General features: G+C 47.8%; 1 protein-coding gene across 1 annotated transcript; it reads right to left on the reverse strand.

Moving 5' to 3' along the window:
* Positions 1 to 1,494: 1,494 nt before the first annotated feature.
* On the reverse strand, positions 1,495 to 3,365 carry LOC119316565 (premnaspirodiene oxygenase-like). Its single transcript, XM_037590890.1, has 2 exons — positions 2,338 to 3,365; positions 1,495 to 2,244 (listed from the first exon to the last, which is right to left on the reverse strand). The coding sequence occupies exons 1-2, from the start codon at positions 3,247 to 3,249 to the stop codon at positions 1,621 to 1,623; spliced, it is 1,536 nt and encodes a 511-aa protein (XP_037446787.1). The 5' UTR covers positions 3,250 to 3,365; the 3' UTR covers positions 1,495 to 1,620.
* Positions 3,366 to 20,904: the final 17,539 nt, after the last annotated feature.

Genomic DNA, 20,904 nt, shown 5'->3' on the forward strand with positions numbered 1-20,904 from the left:
CTAATGTTCTATACACCAACACGCGCAAGGGACTTAAATGGGCCGCAGTTACTACATCCCATTGTTCATATTATTTAATTTATAATTCATTTTTCAGGTAAAACGTTAATATTTTGTATAGTTACACGAGCATTCTTTCAAATAAGTTATTTTGTTTTGATTCGTATAACACACAAAAATTTTATCTTTATTTTTTACTCTGATTATAATTCACATATTTTCACCAAATTATAAAAAATAAAAAAAATAAATGAAAAGGGCTAAAGTGACTGCAGCCTATTTAACATGGTGTGTGTGTGTGTGTGTGTGTGTGTGTGTGTGTTGTTCTATAGGTCATTAAGCTTCGTTATCACGAGTGGACAACAAATTGAACGTGTCTTTGGCTTGCACAACCACCTTTGTAGAAGGAGATCGCGGGTTCGAACCTCGTGCATGTTATTTTTGAGTAAAATGCATTATAAATCCTAAATCTATGGGAGATGTGTCAGTTTAGTCATATAACTTCGAAACTACAGCATTGGATACTGAAAACTATTGAAGGTGTGTCAGTTTAGTTTTATAACTTCGAAACAGCAGTTTTTCGTTCCATAACAATGTAAATTTGTTCATCTCAGGTTCTAAGTTTGCATGGCTAACATCTATGTTGCATGCTTTCAAAATGAGCCCTTTATATGTGTTGATTTTCCAAAAAGTGGTTTATACGCTTTCATATCGTAGTGCATGTTCCATTATGCCCGCCCACCACCTGTGTGGCCATGAGCCACAGGGCAGCCTCGCCGAGAGTTTTGGCGTGCTCGTCGGGGAGACCCCGAGCTAGTCAAAATGGAGGATGACATCCCTCTCCCTTAGTGCGGCCATCAGGAAGACCCCGAGCCAATCGGGATGGAGGAAGCCAACCCCCTCTCTCTCATGGCACCCTTGGCGTAGAGCTGGTCGTGAAGGTTGTTGTTTGGGCACGAGTATGGCCATGAGTGGGGAATTGTCGCCGCTGGTCGATAACACGAAGGAGTGCGCGGAAGCTGCAAAGGTCCGCGAGAGTGACACAACCGTAACACGAGCCATCGGTGGGTAGCAATTGAATGTTGTGCGATTTGCTACTGCGGTGTGAGGCTGAGATGACCGTTCTGCAACAGTCCAAGCATCTCAAAGCGACACGTTGGCGGATCAATGTTGGACATGCAAGTTTAGAACTTGAGATGGACAAACTTATATAGTTTCGGGACCCAAGACTGTAGTTTTGAAGTTATAGGACTAAACTGACACACCTCCAATAGTTTTAGGAAGTAAAACTACAGTTTAAAGTTATAATACTAAACTGACACACCTTCGGTAGTTTTAGGACTTATGATGCATTGTACCCGTTATTTTTCATACTAATTTGCCCTTTGTGTTGTTTCCTGGTGGGTGGGGCCCAACCGTCATAGAGACATGTAGTGGCTTTTCATGTTTTTACAAGATTTGTTATTAATTCAGGGCTGTTTCTGCAAAAAAGCATCACTCCAGCTCAACCTACTCATTGACAAAGGGCCTGGTGTCACCCTGTCATGCCACGCGAGCACGATGGGCTAATCAACTCGCACAAGATCAACGAATATAGGATGCACATCACCAAAAGTGCGTTTACTCCGTGGCCACGGCGACGCGAGGGACGGCAACCACGACAAGGTCAGACCGGAGCCGTGCCGTGACACCAAACTCCTCCGTCATGTCCAGATCCTCGGCCGCCACCCCGCCTGGCAGCTCCCAGTCGAAGTGGAACAGCAGCGCCGCCAGCGCGAGCTCCACGTGCGCCAGCCCGAAAGCCATGCCGGGGCATATCCTCCTCCCGCCGCCGAACGGCACGAACTCGAAGTCCGCCCCCTTGAAGTCCCTCCCGTTCTGCTCGAACCGCTCCGGCGCGAACTTCTCGGGCGCGTCCCAGTGCACCGGGTCCATGCCGATCGCCCACGCGTTCACGATCACCATGACCCCCTCCGGCACGTCCAGGCCCAGAACCTGACACGGGCTCCCGCACCTGCGTGGCAGCAGAAGTGGCGCCGGCGGGTGCATCCTCAGCGTCTCCTTGATGACAAACCCAAGGTATCGCAGATCTGTCAGGTCGGCCTCCTTCACCTTGCCGTGCCCGGCGAGTTGCTGCCGGACCTCGTCTTGCGCCTTCCGCATAACCCGCGGGTTCCGTATCAGCTCCGCCATCGCCCACTGCAGCGTCGTCGCCGACGTCTCGCTGCCGGCGCCAAACATGTCCTAACAACGACATCAAGAAACAGAGGAGCTAATTGATCAAGGAGTTTCGGAGAGGAATTTCTAGCACGGCGATTTCGCAAAAGCGGGGCTTACCAGCATGACGGTCTTGATGTTGTCAGTGGTGAGTGGATACTGGGAGTCCGCTTCCTTTTGGAGTCTCAGGAGCACGTCGAGCAAGTCTTCTTCTTTGTCGCCGTCACCGCCCGGGCCTCTGTTCTCCTGGTGCTCCTGGATGATGGTGTCCATGAACAGCTTCATGCCTTGGCTATGGCGCTGTATCCTGCCGGGGACGCTGCTAAGGAGCCGCACGAGGCGCGAGGAGGGGAAAATGTCGGGAAGGGTCATCCCGGGCACGATTTTGAGTCCCTCTTGCAGCATCTTCAGGTACGTGTCCCGCTGCTTGAACCGGCCGCCGACGATGGCGCGCACCGTAGAATCAGCGACGTACGCCGATATGCGCTCGCTCAGGTTCACCGGCGAAGACGAGGCAGAAGCCGCCGCGACGGAGCGGAGGAGGCGCCCGAGCTCCTCCTCGCGGGCGGGGCGGAAGGACTGGACGCGGCGGGAGCTGAGGATCTCGACGGTGCATATCTTGCGAAGCTGCCGCCACGCGTCGCCGTAGGGCGCGAAGATGAGGCCCTCGGCGTCGCCGTACGCCATCTGCTGCATGGAAGTCAGAGGTCTGGATGCGAAGGAGGCGTCGTGGGTCTTCATGATCTCGCGCGCGGCGTCAGGGGACGACGCGACCACGGCGTCGAGCTCGCCGAGGCGGAGCATCATCAGCGGGCCGTGGCGCCGCCCGAGGTCGCGCAAAGCACGGTGTGGGAGAGCGCCGGCGAGGTGGTGCAGGTGGCCGATGACCGGCAGCGCCCATGGCCCCGGCGGGAGCCGCACGGCCCTGCCGCCGGGGCCACGATGAGGCGCTGGGCGCCTGGATTTGAAGAGGGTGAGCGGGATGGCGAGGAGAAGAAAGAGAAGCAGGCAGATCGGGAGCACGGCGGCCATGGCAGCTTGGATCGATGTTGCTCGAATGGTTGGTAGGGGAATGTTTATGCTTTTCCACGATGATTACTTGTAAAGTCAATGGTCAAACTCATCTAGATTTTTTTTTATCTTTTTGAGAAAAAGCCAGCCACAAGTTATATTACTCACGGACTAGGATTACAATCCTCCATGAGGATATCTCTGAGGTTTGGAGGAACATTTCCGAAAGTAAAAAACTGTCCTTGTCTCCTAGCGAGAGCGGCTAGCTCATATGCCATCATGTTGCTGGACCTTTTAACTGCTTTGAAGCTTACTTCCTTGAACACTTTTGTCAGGTGCCTGATGTCCGTAACCAGGGGGAAAAGCGCAGACTGATTACAAGATGTGCTGTGCAGTAAAGATGGGACTATAGTACAATCAGATTCCACACATACAGGACCATTGTAATATTTCTTCAGAACGCCGAGACCAAACAACACATCAGCCATCTCAGCTTCTTCTGCATCTTTACAGGCCTGGGGTCGTTGTCCACAAGCCAAAGCAACCACACCCCGGTGATCTCTGACAATAATTCCCGCCGAAGTATCCCCGGTGTCTTGGAAGGAAAGATGGGTCCGAATTCAGTTTCCAGATGCCCGCATCAGGTGGTTCCCACAGGCTCCCCGTTGTCCGTCTTTGTTCCTCCCTTGGCGCACCCAGATGGAATGCATGCCCAGCTACGTCAGCACTGTCCACACTGTCACACTTCGTATTCTGCCCCCAAGGTAGCTTCCCTCTTCTGATTTCCTCGCGCCTCGTGTCTATAACATGTGCGCCTTGGTCTCCCATCAGGTGGTATGTGTCGGAGTAAGGGTGGTTCACTGATCCACTAATTCCAATCTCTGTAGCATATTTAGCTAGGAATTGGACGGACTGTCCTATCGTTGCTTTGCCCTCCCCATGGATGCAATCATCACGGAGCCACCAGGCCCTCCATAACAGGAGCATGGTTTTGCTACGTACATCGGCAGTATGTTTGCCCAGAAGATTCTGAAGCCAATCGTTTCCAGTAAAACAAAATTGATTCTCCGCCGGCAAGTTCCAATGCTTTCGCATTTCCTCTCTGATCGCTCGTGCTTTGGTGCACTTGATGACAGCATGGAACTCATCTTCCTCTTCCCTCCCGCAGATCGTACAGACACTGTCAGTCTCAATAGTTCGTTTCCATTTATTCTTCTTTGTGGGGAGGGTTTCAATGGCCACCCGCCACGCAAAGATCTTAACTTTTTCTGGGACTTTTGCTTTCCAGATCATGTCCCAAAAGCCTCTGTTGTCCGCTTCAGTTCCAGAGCTGGATGCCCTCATATTGCCGAGCTGTTTTATGTTAGCTCCCAGCTTGTAAGCACTCCGGACAGAGAAAATCCCCGTTCTTTCCTCATGCCAAGCAACACAATCATCCACCTCATTCCTTGGAGTTTTAATTTTGCAAATTTCTTCTGCATCATATCTATGGAATAATTGGTGGATCAAGTCCTCATCCCATTCATTTCCTTCTCTCTTCATTAGCTGATTCACCCACCGTAATCTTGATCGCCTCTTGAAAGTGGTAATCTTCAGCCCACTCTTCCTAGGAACCCATTGATCTCTTTGGATTTGGATTTTCTTCCCATTTCCCACTCTCCAAATCAGGCCCTTCTTCAGCAGTTCTAGACCATGCTCTATACCTCTCCATGCCTGGGAAGCGTCAGAGAAGAAGACGGTATCCAGTAGATCACCTTTTGGATAGTATTTGGATTTCAAAACCCTCGCACACAAGCTGTTTGGATTCTGAATGAGGCGCCAACCTTGTCTCGCTAAGAGAGCTTGGTTGAAAATTTGCATGTCACGAAAGCCAATCCCTGCTGCTCTCTTCGGCTTAATCATACGTTCCCATGCCATCCAGTGAACTTTCCTTTGTCCCTCCTCCTCTCCCCACCAGAATTCCCTAATGAAACGCTCGTACTTCTCGCAGAAGCCCACTGAGAACTTGAAAACACCCATAGCAAAGGTTGGCAGCGCTTGAACAATTGCTTTGACGTGCACCTCTTTCGCAGCAAAAGACATATGTCTTCCAGCCCAATCGCTACACATTTTCAAGAATCTGTCCATGATAGGCTGGAACTTCTCATCTTTCATTCTACCCTCCGGGGTTGGGAGCCCCAGGTACTTGCTTTCGAACATAGAGGAGTCACAAGCTAGGATCGCCTTGCTTTCATCTTGCAAAGCACTAGGGCAACTCTCACTGAATAAAATGGAACACTTGCTGGTGCTTAAGAGTTGGCCTGTACATCTCTGGAACATATTGAGGGCGCTTTTCACTATTCTGGCTTGGTCACAGGAAGCTTTAAAGAACACCAAACTATCATCCGCAAACAGTAAGTTTGATATCCCCGGGCTATTGCGAGCCACCTTCACCGAGACAAGTTCCCTCCTCGAACCTCATTATTAAAAATGGTAGCAAGCCCATCAGCAACGAACAAAAATAAATAAGGGCTTAGTGGGTCACCTTGCCGGAGTCCTCTCGAGGGGATGAAAGGTTCGAGTACTTCTCCATTCATTTTCACTGAAAAACGGACTGATTTTACACATTTCATTACCCAACTTATCCAAAGCGCACTGAAACCCAACTTCTCCATAGCACCTTCCAAAAAGTCCCAATCCACCCTGTCATATGCTTTGGCGAGGTCTAATTTGTAGGCACAATGCGTGTCACGGGGATTTTTGCTATGCTGGATCTTGTGAAAACATTTGAAAGCTATGATGGCGTTGTCAGTGATCAGCCTCCCCGGAATGAAAGTGCTTTGGGTCTCCGAAATCAATCCATCTAACAGTGGTCGCAAGCAATTAACTAAGCATTTGGAAATAACCTTGTAAATTACGTTGCAGAGGCTTATTGGGCGGAAATCTTTTGGACATTGCGGATTCTTCCCCTTAGGAATAAGTACAATGGATGTGTCATTGATCCCTTCGGGCATGATCCCGTTTAAAAAAAAATCCGCACGGCCGTAATCACATCGTTCTTCATCACTTCCCAGTTTCGTTGGAAGAAAGGAGCCAGGAAGCCGTCCGGACCCGGGGCCTTGAGGGGCCCGATCTAAAAGAGGGCATCAATTATTTCCTTTTCAGTAAACTCTTGGGTCAACTTTTTGTTCATCTCATCCTGTACCCTCCGTGGTAGAAGTCCCAACAGCTCAAAAGGTGCAACACCCTTCTCTTTCGTATATAGTTCTTTGAAGAAGTCTGTGGCTAAGCTGTTCAGAGCCGTCTTATTTTCTATCCATACTCCATTTTCATCTTTTAACTTGGATATCCTGTTTTTCTTCTGTCGCCAAGTAGCTTTCCTATGAAATTTTTTGGTATTCTGGTCGCCTTCTCTGATCCAAGTTGCGCGTGACCGTTGTCGCCACATTACCTCTTCCCGGATCAGAAGTTCACCTAACTCACCCGACACTTTCTTTACCATCTTTGCATTTTCTCCCTGGTTCGGCCTTTCCATCAGTTCCTTGAGACGTCTTCTTTTATTTTTTATGTTCCATGTAACTGAACCAAAGTCCTTCTTCGTCCATTGTGACAGTGAGTTTTGTACGCCATTTAGTTTATGTGCGACATCAGCTAGAGAACAGCTCTCTCGTTCATTACCCCATGCTTCTCTCACAGTGGCCTCCAAATTCTGGGATCTCTCCCACATCATTTCATACTTGAAGTGCTTGATCCTGCTGGGTTGTTGTTCGATCATCAGCGACAGTAGCAAAGGAAAGTGATCTGATCTCGAAGTTACAATATGTTGAACTTGTGCCTGTGGAAACAGCTCAGACCATTGTGGTGAGGATACTCCTCTGTCCAGTCGAGCCCTCACTTTCTTCCTACCATCTTATTTGTTATCAAAAGTCCAGTCTGGACCCCTATATCCAAGGTCATGCAGATCACACCACCCCAAGACATCTCTGAAATTTCTCATATATCTCTCAGATCGTTTCGCTGCTGAAAAGTGTTCTCCTTGCCACATGGTCTCGTTAAAATCCCCAATCATCACCCATGGTTTCACTGAATTGTGTTTTATTCTTCTAAGTAAACTCCACATGTGATGCCTCTCATGGGCTTTCGGCTCGACATACACAAAGGTACCTCGCCAAAACAAGCCATTTGGATCATTTCGAATGTGCACATCAATGTAACACGGTCCATAAGAGAGCAAGTTTATTTCAACGCTATCGTCCCAAAATAGGGCGATGCCGGCACCTTTGCCAAAACCATCATGGGTGATACAGTGCTTGAGGCCTAGCCTCCCTCTTATTTTCATAACGCTCTCTTTACACTGTCGTGTCTCCGAGATGAACACGACAGAGGGGCGGTGTGTGCGCACTAGGCACACGAGTTCCCGAACTGTTTCGGGGTGGCCCAAACCCCGGCAGTTCCAGCAGAGTATCGTCATTCCTCCTGACGGGCGCTCACATTCGCGCCCGCCAGTTCCCCGGTAGCCCCATCACCGGTCGCTTCCTTACCACCTAACACCCCTGCCTCTCCCTCATCCTTTCCCTCCACAACACCTCTCTGCTTTTTACACATGTCCCATATTACAACAGACTCTCTAGTATTGACCAAAACTGGTGCAACCATGTCGCCTGTAGCTCTCTTGCCAAGCACCGAGTCCATATCCCCCGATCCTTTCCTTCCCTTGAACTGACTAATGTACCTCTTTGCTTTTACCTTTAAACCTGTTGTAACGCCCTCGATGCGGCAATATCTCTCACGTGTCGAGGCACGACTTAGAGGCATAACCGCATTGAAAGCAATGTCGCAAGTTAGGCAATCATCACAACATCCCATGTAATATATAGATAATAAAAGGGGAGATAACATAGTTGGCTTACACTCGCCATGTCAATCAAGTACATAAATAACATTACATCATCCAAACACTCATGGCCCGACTACGGTGCCAGAATAAAAGATAACCCAACAAGCGACACGGTCCCGATCACCCCAACCGGGCACCACTACTGATCATGAGGAAAGGAAACATAGTAACATTGAGAGTCCTCGTCGAACTCTCACTTGAGCTCAAGCGCGTCACCTGGAGCGGAATCATCAGGCCCTGCATCTGGTGTAATAGTAATCTGTGAGCCACAGGGACTCAGCAATCTCGCACCCTCGCGATCAAGACTATTTAAGCTCATAGGTAAGGCAAGGTAAATAAAAGTGGAGCTGCAGCAAGCGACTAGCATATATGGTGGCTATCCTGTTCGCAAAAGAGAGCGAGAAGAGGAGGCAAAGAGCGAGCGAGAAACTAGAGGGCAACCTGCACAAGCATTACTCCAACATCGTGTCCACTTCCCGGACTCCGCCGAGAAGAGGCCATCACGGTAACACACTCAGTTGATTCATTTTAATTAAGTTAAGGTTTAAGTTATCTACAACCGGACATTAACAAATTCCCATCTGCCCATAACCGCGGGCACGTCTTTCAAAAGTTCAAATTCCTGCAGGGGAGTCCCAACTTAGCCCATGACAAGCTCTCGCGGTCAACGAAGGAATATACCTCCTCCCGAGACGTTCCGATCAGACTCGGTATCCCGGTTCTTCAAGACAACTCCGACAATGGTAAAACAAGTCCAGCAACACCACCCGCTGTGCCGACAAATCCCGATAGGAGCTGCACATATCTCGTTCTCACGGCACACCGGATAAGCTAAGCGTACGGGAGCCAATGTAACCCAAGTTGCCGAGGGACGGCCCCGCACGGTGCTCTAGGTTGGACCAACACTCAGAGGAGCACTGGCCCGAGGGGTTTAAAATAAGATGACCCTTGAGTCCGCGAAACCCAAGGGAAAAGGCTAGGTGGCAAATGGTAAAACCAAGGTTGGGCATTACTGGAGGAGTTTTATTCAAAACGGACTGTCAAGGGGTTCCCATTATAACCCAACCGCGTAAGGAACGCAAAATCCGGGAACATAACACCGATATGACGGAAACTAGGGCGGCAAGAGTGGAACAAAACACTAGGCAAGAGGCCGAGCCTTCCACCCTTTACCAAGTATATAGATGCATTAAGATAACAAGATAATATAATGGTATCCCAACAAGTAAATAATGTTCCAAAAAGGAACAACCTCCAATCTTCACCTGCAACTAGCGACGCTATAAGAGGGGCTGAGCAAAGCGGTAACATAGCCAATCAACGGTTTGCTAGGACATGGTGGGTTAGAGGTTTGACATGGCAATTTGGGAGGCTTGAAAGCAAGTGGTAGGCATCGTAGCATTGGCATAGCAAAAGAGCGAGCATCTAGCAAAGCAAAGATAGTAGTGATTTCGAGGGTATGATCATCTTGCCTGCAAAGTTGTCAGAGTTGACTAGATCCTCGAAAGCAAACTCAATGGGCTCCTCGTTAGCGAACTCGTGTCCCGGCTCTACCCAAACAAGACAAACAAGCAACAATGACAAAATCAACCACGTGCAAGGATCAAACAATATGATGCAAGGATGGTATGCTATGCGGGATGCGATGCGGGATGCATATGCAAGATTTGACAAGGGATGCATGAACCTGGCCTCAACTTGGGAATCCAAGTGTGCCACTGGAAATATGAGATTAAATCGCTTGAAAACGATATAAAGAACGCCGGAATCGGAGTGTCGATTTGGAAATGGCAAGCAATTCAAATATGGCCACGTTCTACGATTTACAGCAAGTAGCCATTTAAATGCAACAAGATGAACATGCTACAGCACCCAAACATGGCATCAAAATACATGGCAGGGATGCATTCAAGATGCTTAACAAAAGTCTAGCACTGAGCTACGGCCAATTCACCCATTAACAGGTTCAAACAAGCATGGAAAAAATGCATATGGTAAACAGATTTCAGACTTAGTGAAATTTACACTTGTCTGGAATTTCAGATCAGGTAGCACACTTTGGGGCAACAAAACTATATGCTACAGGACCTGAACATGGCAAGGTAAAGCATGGCATGGAGCTACTCAAAGAGCTTAACAAAAGTCCCTTAGTGACCTTGAGCCAAAAGGGATCAGAAAATACAATTGCAAGCATGTGAACATGGCAAAAACATAATCAGTTCTCAGACTTGGTGGAAACTAGAGCATGCTGAAACAGATATCAAGTAGGCATGTTTACGAGCTCGATGCACTCACTACAGAGCAAGTCATGACAAGCTAAGCATACACCCATCAAGAATACACAAAATTCAAGCTATACATGGCAAGAACAATAGCATAGCATGCACGGATCAACTACAACATCCTTGGCAAAATCGCTAACAAGTAGACAATCTGCCCAGATTCACGAAGTAGCAAAAGTAGAGCTCGATTGACTCAAGCTAGGGTGCTCCATAATTGCAAACAAAGACATGGATGCATAGAGCATTACCAGATTAACAAAACATCCTTACTGATCATCCTCAAAAGAGGCACGGATCACTAGGAAACAACATGAACATATGGCAACATGAGATAAACAGGTCAAGGACTTAGTGAAAATGCTAAGTCCCTGAAATCAGCATTACCAAGTGCCTCACTTTGCAAGCTTGTGCTAGTCACCACACACATCACAAAAATACATGGGTTGCACCTCTGGAAAGATGGCAAAACCCTTAACAGAACATATGTAGAGCTCATGGGCATATCATGCACACAATAATCATGGCAAAAATGACAAATAACTAAATGGAGCAGCAGGTTTGACAATTAACTCAAGTAGCTCTCTTCTAACAGCATTTCGGGCATCAAGATGAACTCAAATGAAAATGATGCAATGGAATGAAATGATGTACTCTCTGAGACGAACATTTTGATATGCTATATGGCCAAAACGGAGTTACGGATGCAAAGTTATAGCACGATGAACAAGGGCATATGAACTAGGGTTTTGGGGATAAAAGTCAACCCGAACGGATCTCAGATCCAGATCTACTGTAGTTGCACGGATGACGAGGATCGCCGGCCGGAGCTTCGAGCTCGCCGGACTCGCAGAAGGAGGGGGGCCGGCCGGATCTGAGGAGGGGGACGGCGACGGCGCGACCGGTCGGCGATGGGCGGCGCGGCGAGGGCGTCCGCGGCAGGGCGGCGACAGGGGCGGCCGGGCGGCGCCGGAATCGGCCGGAGACGAAGCTGGCCGGTGAGGTGGTGGCTTGGGCGCGGGGGAGACGAAGCCGCAGGGTGGCACACCGGCTTGGGCCGCGGGGGCCCGATCCGGGCTTCCCGGGCCGGCGGCGGAGGGAGGCGGCGATGGGCCACGTGGCACGAGCTGAGTGGTGGCGGCGGATCGGGCAGACATGTCTGGCCCGATTCGGACACGTCCGGCTGCGAGGGGAGTTGATTCTAGGGTTTCGGGGAAGAAGGAGATCCGGATTTCGGAGGGGGTCTTTATATAGGCATAGGAGGAGCTAGGAGAGTCCAAATGAGGTGTGATTTTCGGCCACGCGATCGTCATCGAACGCTCTAGATGATGGAGAGGGTTTAGGTGGGTTTTGGGCCAACTTGGAGGGGTGTTGGGCTGCAACACACACGAGGCCTATTCGGTCCCTCGGTTAACCGTTGGAGTATCAAACGAAGTCCAAATGATACGAAACTTGACAGGCGGTCTACCGGTAGTAAACCAAAGCCGCTTGGCAAGTCTCGGTCCAATCCGGAAATGTTTAATCCCCACACATGAAAGAAAGGAAGAAATGACCACCGGAGGAGAACGGAGCGCCGGAATGCAAAACGGACAACGGGAAAAAAGCTCGAATGCATGAGATGAACACGTATGCAAATGCAAAGCACATGATGACATGATATGAGATGCATGACAATGACAACAACACACGAAGATAAAAACCCGAATCTGAGAAAATAAAATAACTTAAGGCCGGAAACAGCAAGAGTTGGAATACATATTGGGAAAGTCATATCCGGGGTGTTACAACACTCCACCACTATGGAAGGATCTCATCCCGAGATCTAGGACTGAAAGAACGCCGGGTACTCAGAACGGAGGTGATCCTCGCGTTCCCAGGTAACTTCACAGTCGGAATTGTGTGACCACTTGACTTTGAGGAATTTGATTGACTTGTTGCGAGTTTTGCGTTCAGTCTCTTCAAGAATAGCAACTGGGTGCTCACGATATGAGAGATCTTCTTGGAGCTCAATGTCCTCGAAGTTGACGGTGCGGTCAGGAGTCTTGAAGCACTTTCGGAGCTGAGAGACATGGAACACATCATGAACATTTGCAAAGTTTGAAGGAAGCTCGAGTTGATAGGCGAGATCGCCTCTCTTTCTGACAATCTTGAAAGGTCCCACGTATCTGGGGGCAAGCTTTCCTTTGATACCGAAGCGATGAGTACCTTTCATAGGAGAGACGCAGAGGTAAACATGATCTCCGATCTCGAAAGCCAAATCACGGTGCTTACTGTCATAGTAGCTCTTCTGGCGGGATTGGGCTGCTTTGAGGTTATCTCGAATGACTTTGCACATCTCCTCTGCCTCTATGATTAAGTCATTACCCAAAAGCTGAAGTTCACTGGTTTCAGACCAGTTGAGAGGGGTACGACACTTCCTGCCATACAGGATTTCAAATGGGGCCTTGCCCGAACTTGCTTGAAAACTGTTGTTGTAGGGGAATTCAGCATAAGGAAGACAATCCTCCCACTTCATGCCGAAGGAGATCACACAAGCCCTGAGCATATCTTCAAGAATCTGATTGACACGCTCGACTTGACCGCTAGTTTGAGGATGGAAAGCTGTGCTGAAGCGGATGTTGGTGCCCATGGCCTTCTGAAAAGAATTCCAAAACTTGGAGGTAAAGATGCTGCCACGGTCTGAAGAGATCACTTGAGGAATACCGTGCAGAGAGACAATTCAAGAGGTATAGAGTTCCGCCAATTGAGCTGCAGTGATTGACTCTTTGATAGGCAGAAAATGAGCCACTTTGGTGAGTTTGTCGATGACAACGAATATAGCATCATTGCCACGCTTGGACTTTGGAAACCCAGTTACGAAGTCCATCTCAATATGGTTAAACTTCCATTCTGGAATGGCAAGAGGTTGGAGGAGACCAGCTGGCCTTTGGTGTTCTGCCTTCACTCTTCTGCAGACATCACACTCGTTCACGAATTGAGCAATCTCGCGCTTTATTCGAGTCCACCAATAAGCCTGCTTGAGGTCCTGATACATCTTCGTGCTCCCAGGGTGGATGGAGAGGAGAGAATTGTGAGCCTCGTTCATGATCACTTTACGGAGGTCACCTTTGGGTAGAACAATACGATCCTCGAAGAAGAGAGTATCCTTGTCATCAAGGTGGTAGCACTTGTACTTGGGTTGACTCTTGGCAATCCCAATCTTCACCTTTTTCACCATAGCATCAAGAAGTTGAGCTTGTCGAATCTGGTCTTCCAAGGTAGGAGAGACTTGAAGGTTGGCGAGGAAACCTTGAGGAACAACTTGCAGATTAAGTTTGCGGAAAGCTTCACAAAGCTCGGGTTGATAAGGCTTCAGAATCAGACTGTTGCAATAAGCTTTCCTGCTCAATGCGTCAGCAATCACATTGGCCTTTCCTGGAGTATACTCGATACTCGGATTATACTCTTGAATCATTTCGACCCATCGAGTCTGCCTGAGGTTGAGATTAGGCTGAGTGAAGATGTACTTGAGACTCTTGTGGTAAGTGAAAATGTCCACTTTTCTTCCCAATAAGAGATGTCTCCAAGTCAAAAGAGCGTGCACAACTGCCACCAACTCGAGATCATGAGTGGGGTAGTTCTTCTCATTGGGCTTCAACTGGCGAGAGGTATAAGCAACAACTTTCTTCTCTTGCATCAATACTGCGCCAAGACCTTGGAGAGAGGCATCACAAAAGACCTCGTACGGCTTGGATTCATCAGGCGGAGTCAGAACTGGAACAGTGATCAATTTCTCTTTCAAAGTGTTGAAAGCAATGTCACACTCCGGAGACCAAACGTACTTGACGTGGTTCTGAATAAGATTTGAGAGAGGCTTCGCGATCTTAGAAAAGTTTTCAACGAATCTTCGGCAGTAGCTTGCGAGACCGAGGAAGCTACGGAGTTGCTTCACGTTCTGAGGAGGTTCCCAATTCACAATTGCAGACACCTTCTCAGGATTCACCGCAATGCCCTTGGCAGAGATGATATGACCAAGATAAAGAACCTCATCGAGCCAAAATTCGCACTTGGAGAACTTGGCGTAGAACTTGTGTTCCCTCAACTTATCGAGTACCAAACGCAAGTGCTTGGCATGATCTTCCTTGTTCTTCGAGAAAACCAGAATGTCGTTGAGATAGACCAAAACAAAGTCATTGGTGTAGGCGTTGAAGATGAAGTTCATCATGCGAGAGAACGTCGGAGGAGCGTTGACGAGGCCAAAAGACATGACAGTGTATTCATATGAACCATAGGTTGTCCTGAAAGCCGTCTTGGGAATATCTTGCTCACGGATTCGAATCTGATGATAACCCATACGGAGATCAAGCTTGGAGAATACTTGGGCACCTTTAAATTTTTCGAACAGCTCGTTGATGTTGGGAAGTGGGTATTTGTTCTTGATGGTCTTCTTGTTCAATGGACGGTAATCAACACAAAGTCGGTCCGTTCCATCCTTCTTCTTCACAAAAAGAACACCACAACCCCACGGAGAAGAACTAGGCCGGATGAGACCCATTCTTTCTTGAATATCGAGTTGCTTCTTCAGCTCCTTCAACTCTTCAGGTCCGATCTTGTAAGGACGCTTGCACACAGGTTCCGTGCCAGGCTCAAGATCGATGACGAATTCAACTGGCCGGTGCGGAGGCATTCCTAGAAGCTCTTCTGGAAAGACGTCTTGATATTCGCAAACGACTGGAATTTGTGAGATAGCATCCAGTTCACCCTTCTCATTGAGAGAAAATAGACGGATGGTATCATCATTCGCGGCAAAGACAATTACATCCTCAGACGAATGAGTCAATTGAATCTGCCTGGCTGCACAATCAAGCTGAGCCTTGTGCTTAGAAAGCCAACCCATCCTGAGAATAAGATCAATATCTGAGTTACCAAGAACCATTGGGGAAGCCAGAAACTTGAAATCACCCATCATGATAGAAATATCCGGGACTATTGAAGTAGCCCCCATAGACTTAGCCGGAGAAACCACTCCCATAGGTTTACCCAACATTTGCGAAACGAAGTCATGCTTGGAAACAAATGATCTTGACATGAAACAATGTGATGCACCAGTGTCAAAAAGAACTTTTGCGGAAAAAGAGTGATGACATCTGATGAGTCCTCTGCCTGAGATGCATTCAGCAAGTTGACCTTAGCGTGCTTAGGATTATGCTTGACCACAGCTGTACTTGCCGATCTCACAGGAGGAGGAGGAGGGAGACGCCTCTGATTGAGACACTTGTTGGCATAGTGACCCTTCTGTTGGCACTTGTTGCACGTGACCTCTGAAAGCGGATGGTGGTACGGAGCACTCGATCTTGGAGCTTGAGATGAAGTCTTGTTCTGAAAACCAGGGTTGGGTGGGTGGGAAGATCCACTGCCACCTTTGCTCTTCTGCTGATACGGCTGCCGGAACGGAGGAGGAGGAAGCCAATACTTCTGCTGCTTGGCCACTTGAGTAGAGGAACAAGGAGTAGCATCTCTGACTCGCTTCTTGGAAGCATCACACCTCAATTGAGCGGCCTCTTGCTTCAATGCCATGTTGTAGAACTCATCATACCTCAAGGGCTCAAAGAGAACAAGAGCTAGCTGAATTTCTTCTCTGAGACCACCCCTGAACTGGTATATCATGCTCTTCTCATCAGGGACGTCCTGCTTGGCAAAGCAGGCAAGCTTCTGAAACAGCTTGTTGTAGTCATAGACAGACAAAGAGCCTTGCTTCAGGTTGCGGAATTCCTCACGCTTTCTTTCAACCACGCTCTGGGGAATATGGTGAGCTCTGAGATCTTGACGGAATTCATCCCAGGTAATAACACATCCACCTCTGGAATCCTTGTATTGCTGGAACCATTCTGCAGCTTGATCTTTGAGTTGGAAGGAAGCGAACTTGACAAAGTCCTCAGGCCTGACGTTACTGCACTCGAAATGCTTACACAGATCCACGAGCCGATCGTCAGCATCAGTTGCCTCAACACAATTGCTGAAAGTCTTTGGCCTGTTAGCAAGGAACTGGTTGAGTGTAGCAAAGTGATTCTGATTGTTGCCTTGGTTCCCTTGGTTGCCTTGATTTCGCTCTTGAAGAATTTGCATGATCAAATGTGTGTTTGCATTGGTTGCGGCCATCACAGCTTGCCATGCCTCCGGAAGAGGGGGAGGTGGTGGCGGATCTTGATTCTGATTCTGACTAGTGCTCTTAGCAGGAGCCATCCTGAAGAGGTTGACCACCGTTAGCACATAGACAGATAAAATGAAGCTGAATCCAACGGAATGAAAATTGCAACATAAAGTCTTCACATCCGAACAAAATGAACGAATGCATTCCTCTTGAAATGGTCACATATCCATAAATTGAGAAGTCACGTCAAATTTAGGTAGAGAAATAAATCAACAAGGTACGGATCAAGAACGAATACTCGGTAAGAAATCCCAATCTCAAACCAAATATCCATGGAAGAAGAACTAGAGCTACTAGAATTCCCACCTATGAAACTCCCGAACCTTTCCGGTTATGCAATCAGGTGTTGGGGATACAGGGGAAGCATAATATCTCACCCAAATCTAAAAAATCCTACATCGAGCTGTATCCATCCTTCAACACATAACCGAGAAAAAACTTCGGAAACCATCTACCTCAACCTTCGAAAAGCATCCGTTATACAAGTTATGGCGATACTCCCGAACTCCCGCCCCAGTACTGGGTGGCGTCGAGGTTATCTCACCAACGAACTGCATAAAAGAGATTTTTGATGTCGGCGTACTAAGCTCAGGTATTCCAGAATTGCAACAATAAAATTATGACGACAACACCTTAGAGCTCAACTCCCCGGGACACTTCCACAAAACCCCTGACAGGAGGCACCAAGACAATGTTCTCATCATAAAACCATCGGAACGATTCCAAGATACCCGCGTGATCCTAAATTTTTTTTAGTGAAATTTGAGAAGAGAAGAGTCAAAACTCTACGTCAGGATGCCTTACCAGAGCGATGAGGAGACTGGGAAGTAAAAAGAATTCCTAAACTCTCCGATATATAATTCCTAAATGACCCAAAACATTTTTCTAGACACAAGTCGGCCGCTAAAAAAACGATCAAGCAATGGGGCTCCAAAGGTCGGGGAAGGCTCTGATACCAACTTGTAACACCCTCGATGCGGCTATATCTCCCACGTGTCGAGGCACGACTTAGAGGCATAACCGCATTGAAAGCAATGTCGCAAGGTAGGCAATCATCACAACATCCCATGTAATATATAGATAATAAAAGGGGAGATAACATAGTTGGCTTACACTCGCCACGTCAATCAAGTACATAAATAATATTACATCATCCAAACACTCATGGCCCGACTACGGTGCCAAAATAAAAGATAACCCAACAAGCGACACGGTCCCGATCACCCCAACTGGGCACCACTACTGATCATCAGGAAAGGAAACATAGTAACATTGAGAGTCCTCGTCGAACTCCCACTTGAGCTCAAGCGCGTCACCTGGAGCGGAATTATCAGGCCCTGCATCTGGTGTAATAGTAATCTGTGAGCCACAAGGACTCAGCAATCTCGCACCCTCGCGATCAAGACTATTTAAGCTCATAGGTAAGGCAAGGTAAATAAAAGTGGAGCTGCAGCAAGCGACTAGCATATATGGTGGCTATCCTGTTCGCAAAAGAGAACGAGAAGAGGAGGCAAAGCGCGAGCGAGAAACTAGAGGGCAACCTGCGCAAGCATTACTCCAACACCGTGTCCACTTCCGGGACTCCGCCGAGAAGAGGCCATCACGGTAACACACTCAGTTGATTCATTTTAATTAAGTTAAGATTTAAGTTATCTACAACCGGACATTAACAAATTCCCATCTGCCCATAACCGCGGGCACGACTTTCAAAAGTTCAAATCCCTGCAGGGGAGTCCCAACTTAGCCCATGACAAGCTCTCGCGGTCAACGAAGGAATAGACCTCCTCCCGAGACGTTCCGATCAGACTCGGTATCCCGGTTCTTCAAGACAACTCCGACAATGGTAAAACAAGTCCAGCAACACCACCCGCTGTGCCGACAAATCCCGATAGGAGTTGCACATATATCGTTCTCAGGGCACACCGGATAAGCTAAGCGTACGGGAGCCAACGTAACCCAAGTTGCCGAGGGACGGCCCCGCACGGTGCTCTAGGTTGGACCAACACTTAGAGGAGCACTGGCCCAGGGGGTTTAAAATAAGATCACCCTTGAGTCCGCGAAACCCAAGGGAAAAGGCTAGGTGGCAAATGGTAAAACCAAGGTTGGGCATTGCTGGAGGAGTTTTATTCAAAACGGACTGTCAAGGGGTTCCCATTATAACCCAACCGCGTAAGGAATGCAAAATCCGGGAACATAACACCGATATGACGGAAACTAGGGCGGCAAGAGTGGAACAAAACACTAGGCGAGAGGCCGAGCCTTCCACCCTTTACCAAGTATATAGATGCATTAAGATAACAAGATAATATAATGGTATCCCAACAAGTAAATAATGTTCCAAAAAGGAACGGCCTCCAATCTTCACCTGCAACTAGAGACGCTATAAGAGGGGCTGAGCAAAGCGGTAACATAGCCAATCAACGTTTGCTTGGACATGGTGGGTTAGAGGTTTGACATGGCAATTTGGGAGGCTTTAAAGCAAGTGGTAGACATCATAGCATTGGCATAGCAAAAGAGCGAGCATCTAGCAAAGCAAAGATAGTAGTGATTTCGAGGGTATGATCATCTTGCCTGCAAAGTTGTCAGAGTTGACTGGATCCTCGAAAGCAAACTCAACAGGCTCCTCATTAGCGAACTCGTCTCCCGGCTCTACCCAAACAAGACAAACAAGCAACAAGGACACAATCAACCACGTGCAAGGATCAAACAATATGATGCAAGGATGGTATGCTATGCGGGATGCGATGCGGGATGCATATGCAAGATTTGACAAGGGATGCATGAACCTGGCCTCAACTTGGGAATCCAAGCGTGCCACTGGAAAGATGAGATGAAATCGCTTGAAAACGATATAAAGAACGCCGGAATCGGAGTGTCGGTTTGGAAATGGCAAGCAATTCAAATATGGCCACGTTCTACGATTTACAGCAAGTAGCCATTTAAATGCAACAAGATGAACATGCTACAGAACCCAAACATGGCATCAAAATACATGGCAGGGATGCATTCAAGATGCTTAACAAAAGTCTAGCACTGAGCTACGGCCAATTCACCCATTAACAGGTTCAAACAAGCATGGCAAAAATGCATATGGTAAACAGATTTCAGACTTAGTGAAATTTACACTTGTCTGGAATTTCAGATCAGGTAGCACACTTTGGAGCAACAAAACTATATGCTACAGGACCTGAACATGGCAAGGTAAAGCATGGCATGGAGCTACTCAAAGAGCTTAACAAAAGTCCCTTAGTGACCTTGAGCCAAAAGGGATCAGAAAATACAATTGCAAGCATGTGAACATGGCAAAAACATAATCAGTTCTCAGACTTTGTGAAAACTGGAGCATGCTGAAACAGATATCAAGTAGGCATGTTTACGAGCTCGATGCACTCACTATAGAGCAAGTCATGACAAGCTAAGCATACACTCATCAAGAATACACAAAATTCAAGCTATACATGGCAAGAACAATAGCATAGCATGCACGGATCAACTACAACATCCTTGGCAAAATCGCTAACAAGTAGACAATCTGCCCAGATTCACGAAGTAGCAAAAGTAGAGCTCGATTGACTCAAGCTAGGGTGCTCCATAATTGCAAACAAAGACATGGATGGATAGAGCATTACAAGATTAACAAAACATCCTTACTGATCATCCTCAAAAGAGGCACGGATCACTAGGAAACAACATGAACATATGGCAACATGAGATAAACAGGTCAAGGACTTAGTGGAAATGCTAAGTCCTTGAAATCAGCATTACCAAGTGCCTCACTTTGCAAGCTTGTGCTAGTCACCACACACATCACAAAAATACATGGGTTGCACCTCTAGAAAGATGGCAAAACCCTTAACAAAACATATGTAGAGCTCATGGGCATATCATGCACACAATAATCATGGCAAAAATGACAAATAACTAAATGGAGCAGCAGGTTTGACAATTAACTCAAGTAGCTCTCTTCTAACAGCATTTCGGGCATCAAGATGAACTCAAATGAAAATGATGCAATGGAATGAAATGATGTACTCTCTGAGACGAACATTTTGATATGCTATATGGCCAAAACGGAGTTACGGATGCAAAGTTATAGCACGATGAACAAGGGCATATGAACTAGGGTTTTGGGGATAAAAGTCAACCCGAACGGATCTCAGATCCAGATCTACTGTAGTTGCACGGATGACGAGGATCGCCGGCCGGAGCTTCGAGCTCGCCGGACTCGCAGAAGGAGGGGGGCCGGCCGGATCTGAGGAGGGGGACGGCGACGGCGCGACCGGTCGGCGATGGGCGGCGCGGCGAGGGCGTCCGCGGCAGGGCGGCGACAG

Source organism: Triticum dicoccoides, chromosome 6A (genome assembly GCF_002162155.2).
Source record: "Triticum dicoccoides isolate Atlit2015 ecotype Zavitan chromosome 6A, WEW_v2.0, whole genome shotgun sequence".
Lineage (NCBI taxonomy): Eukaryota > Viridiplantae > Streptophyta > Magnoliopsida > Poales > Poaceae > Triticum > Triticum dicoccoides.

Bases quoted from the DNA above. Each gene is read 5' to 3' on its own strand.
- LOC119316565 (XM_037590890.1), bottom strand. From the start codon at position 3,249: ATGGCCGCCGTGCTCCCGATCTGCCTGCTTCTCTTTCTTCTCCTCGCC. The intron at 2,245-2,337 runs GTAAGCCCCGCT...TGTCGTTGTTAG, and splicing joins ACATCAAGACCGTCATGCTG to GACATGTTTGGCGCCGGCAG.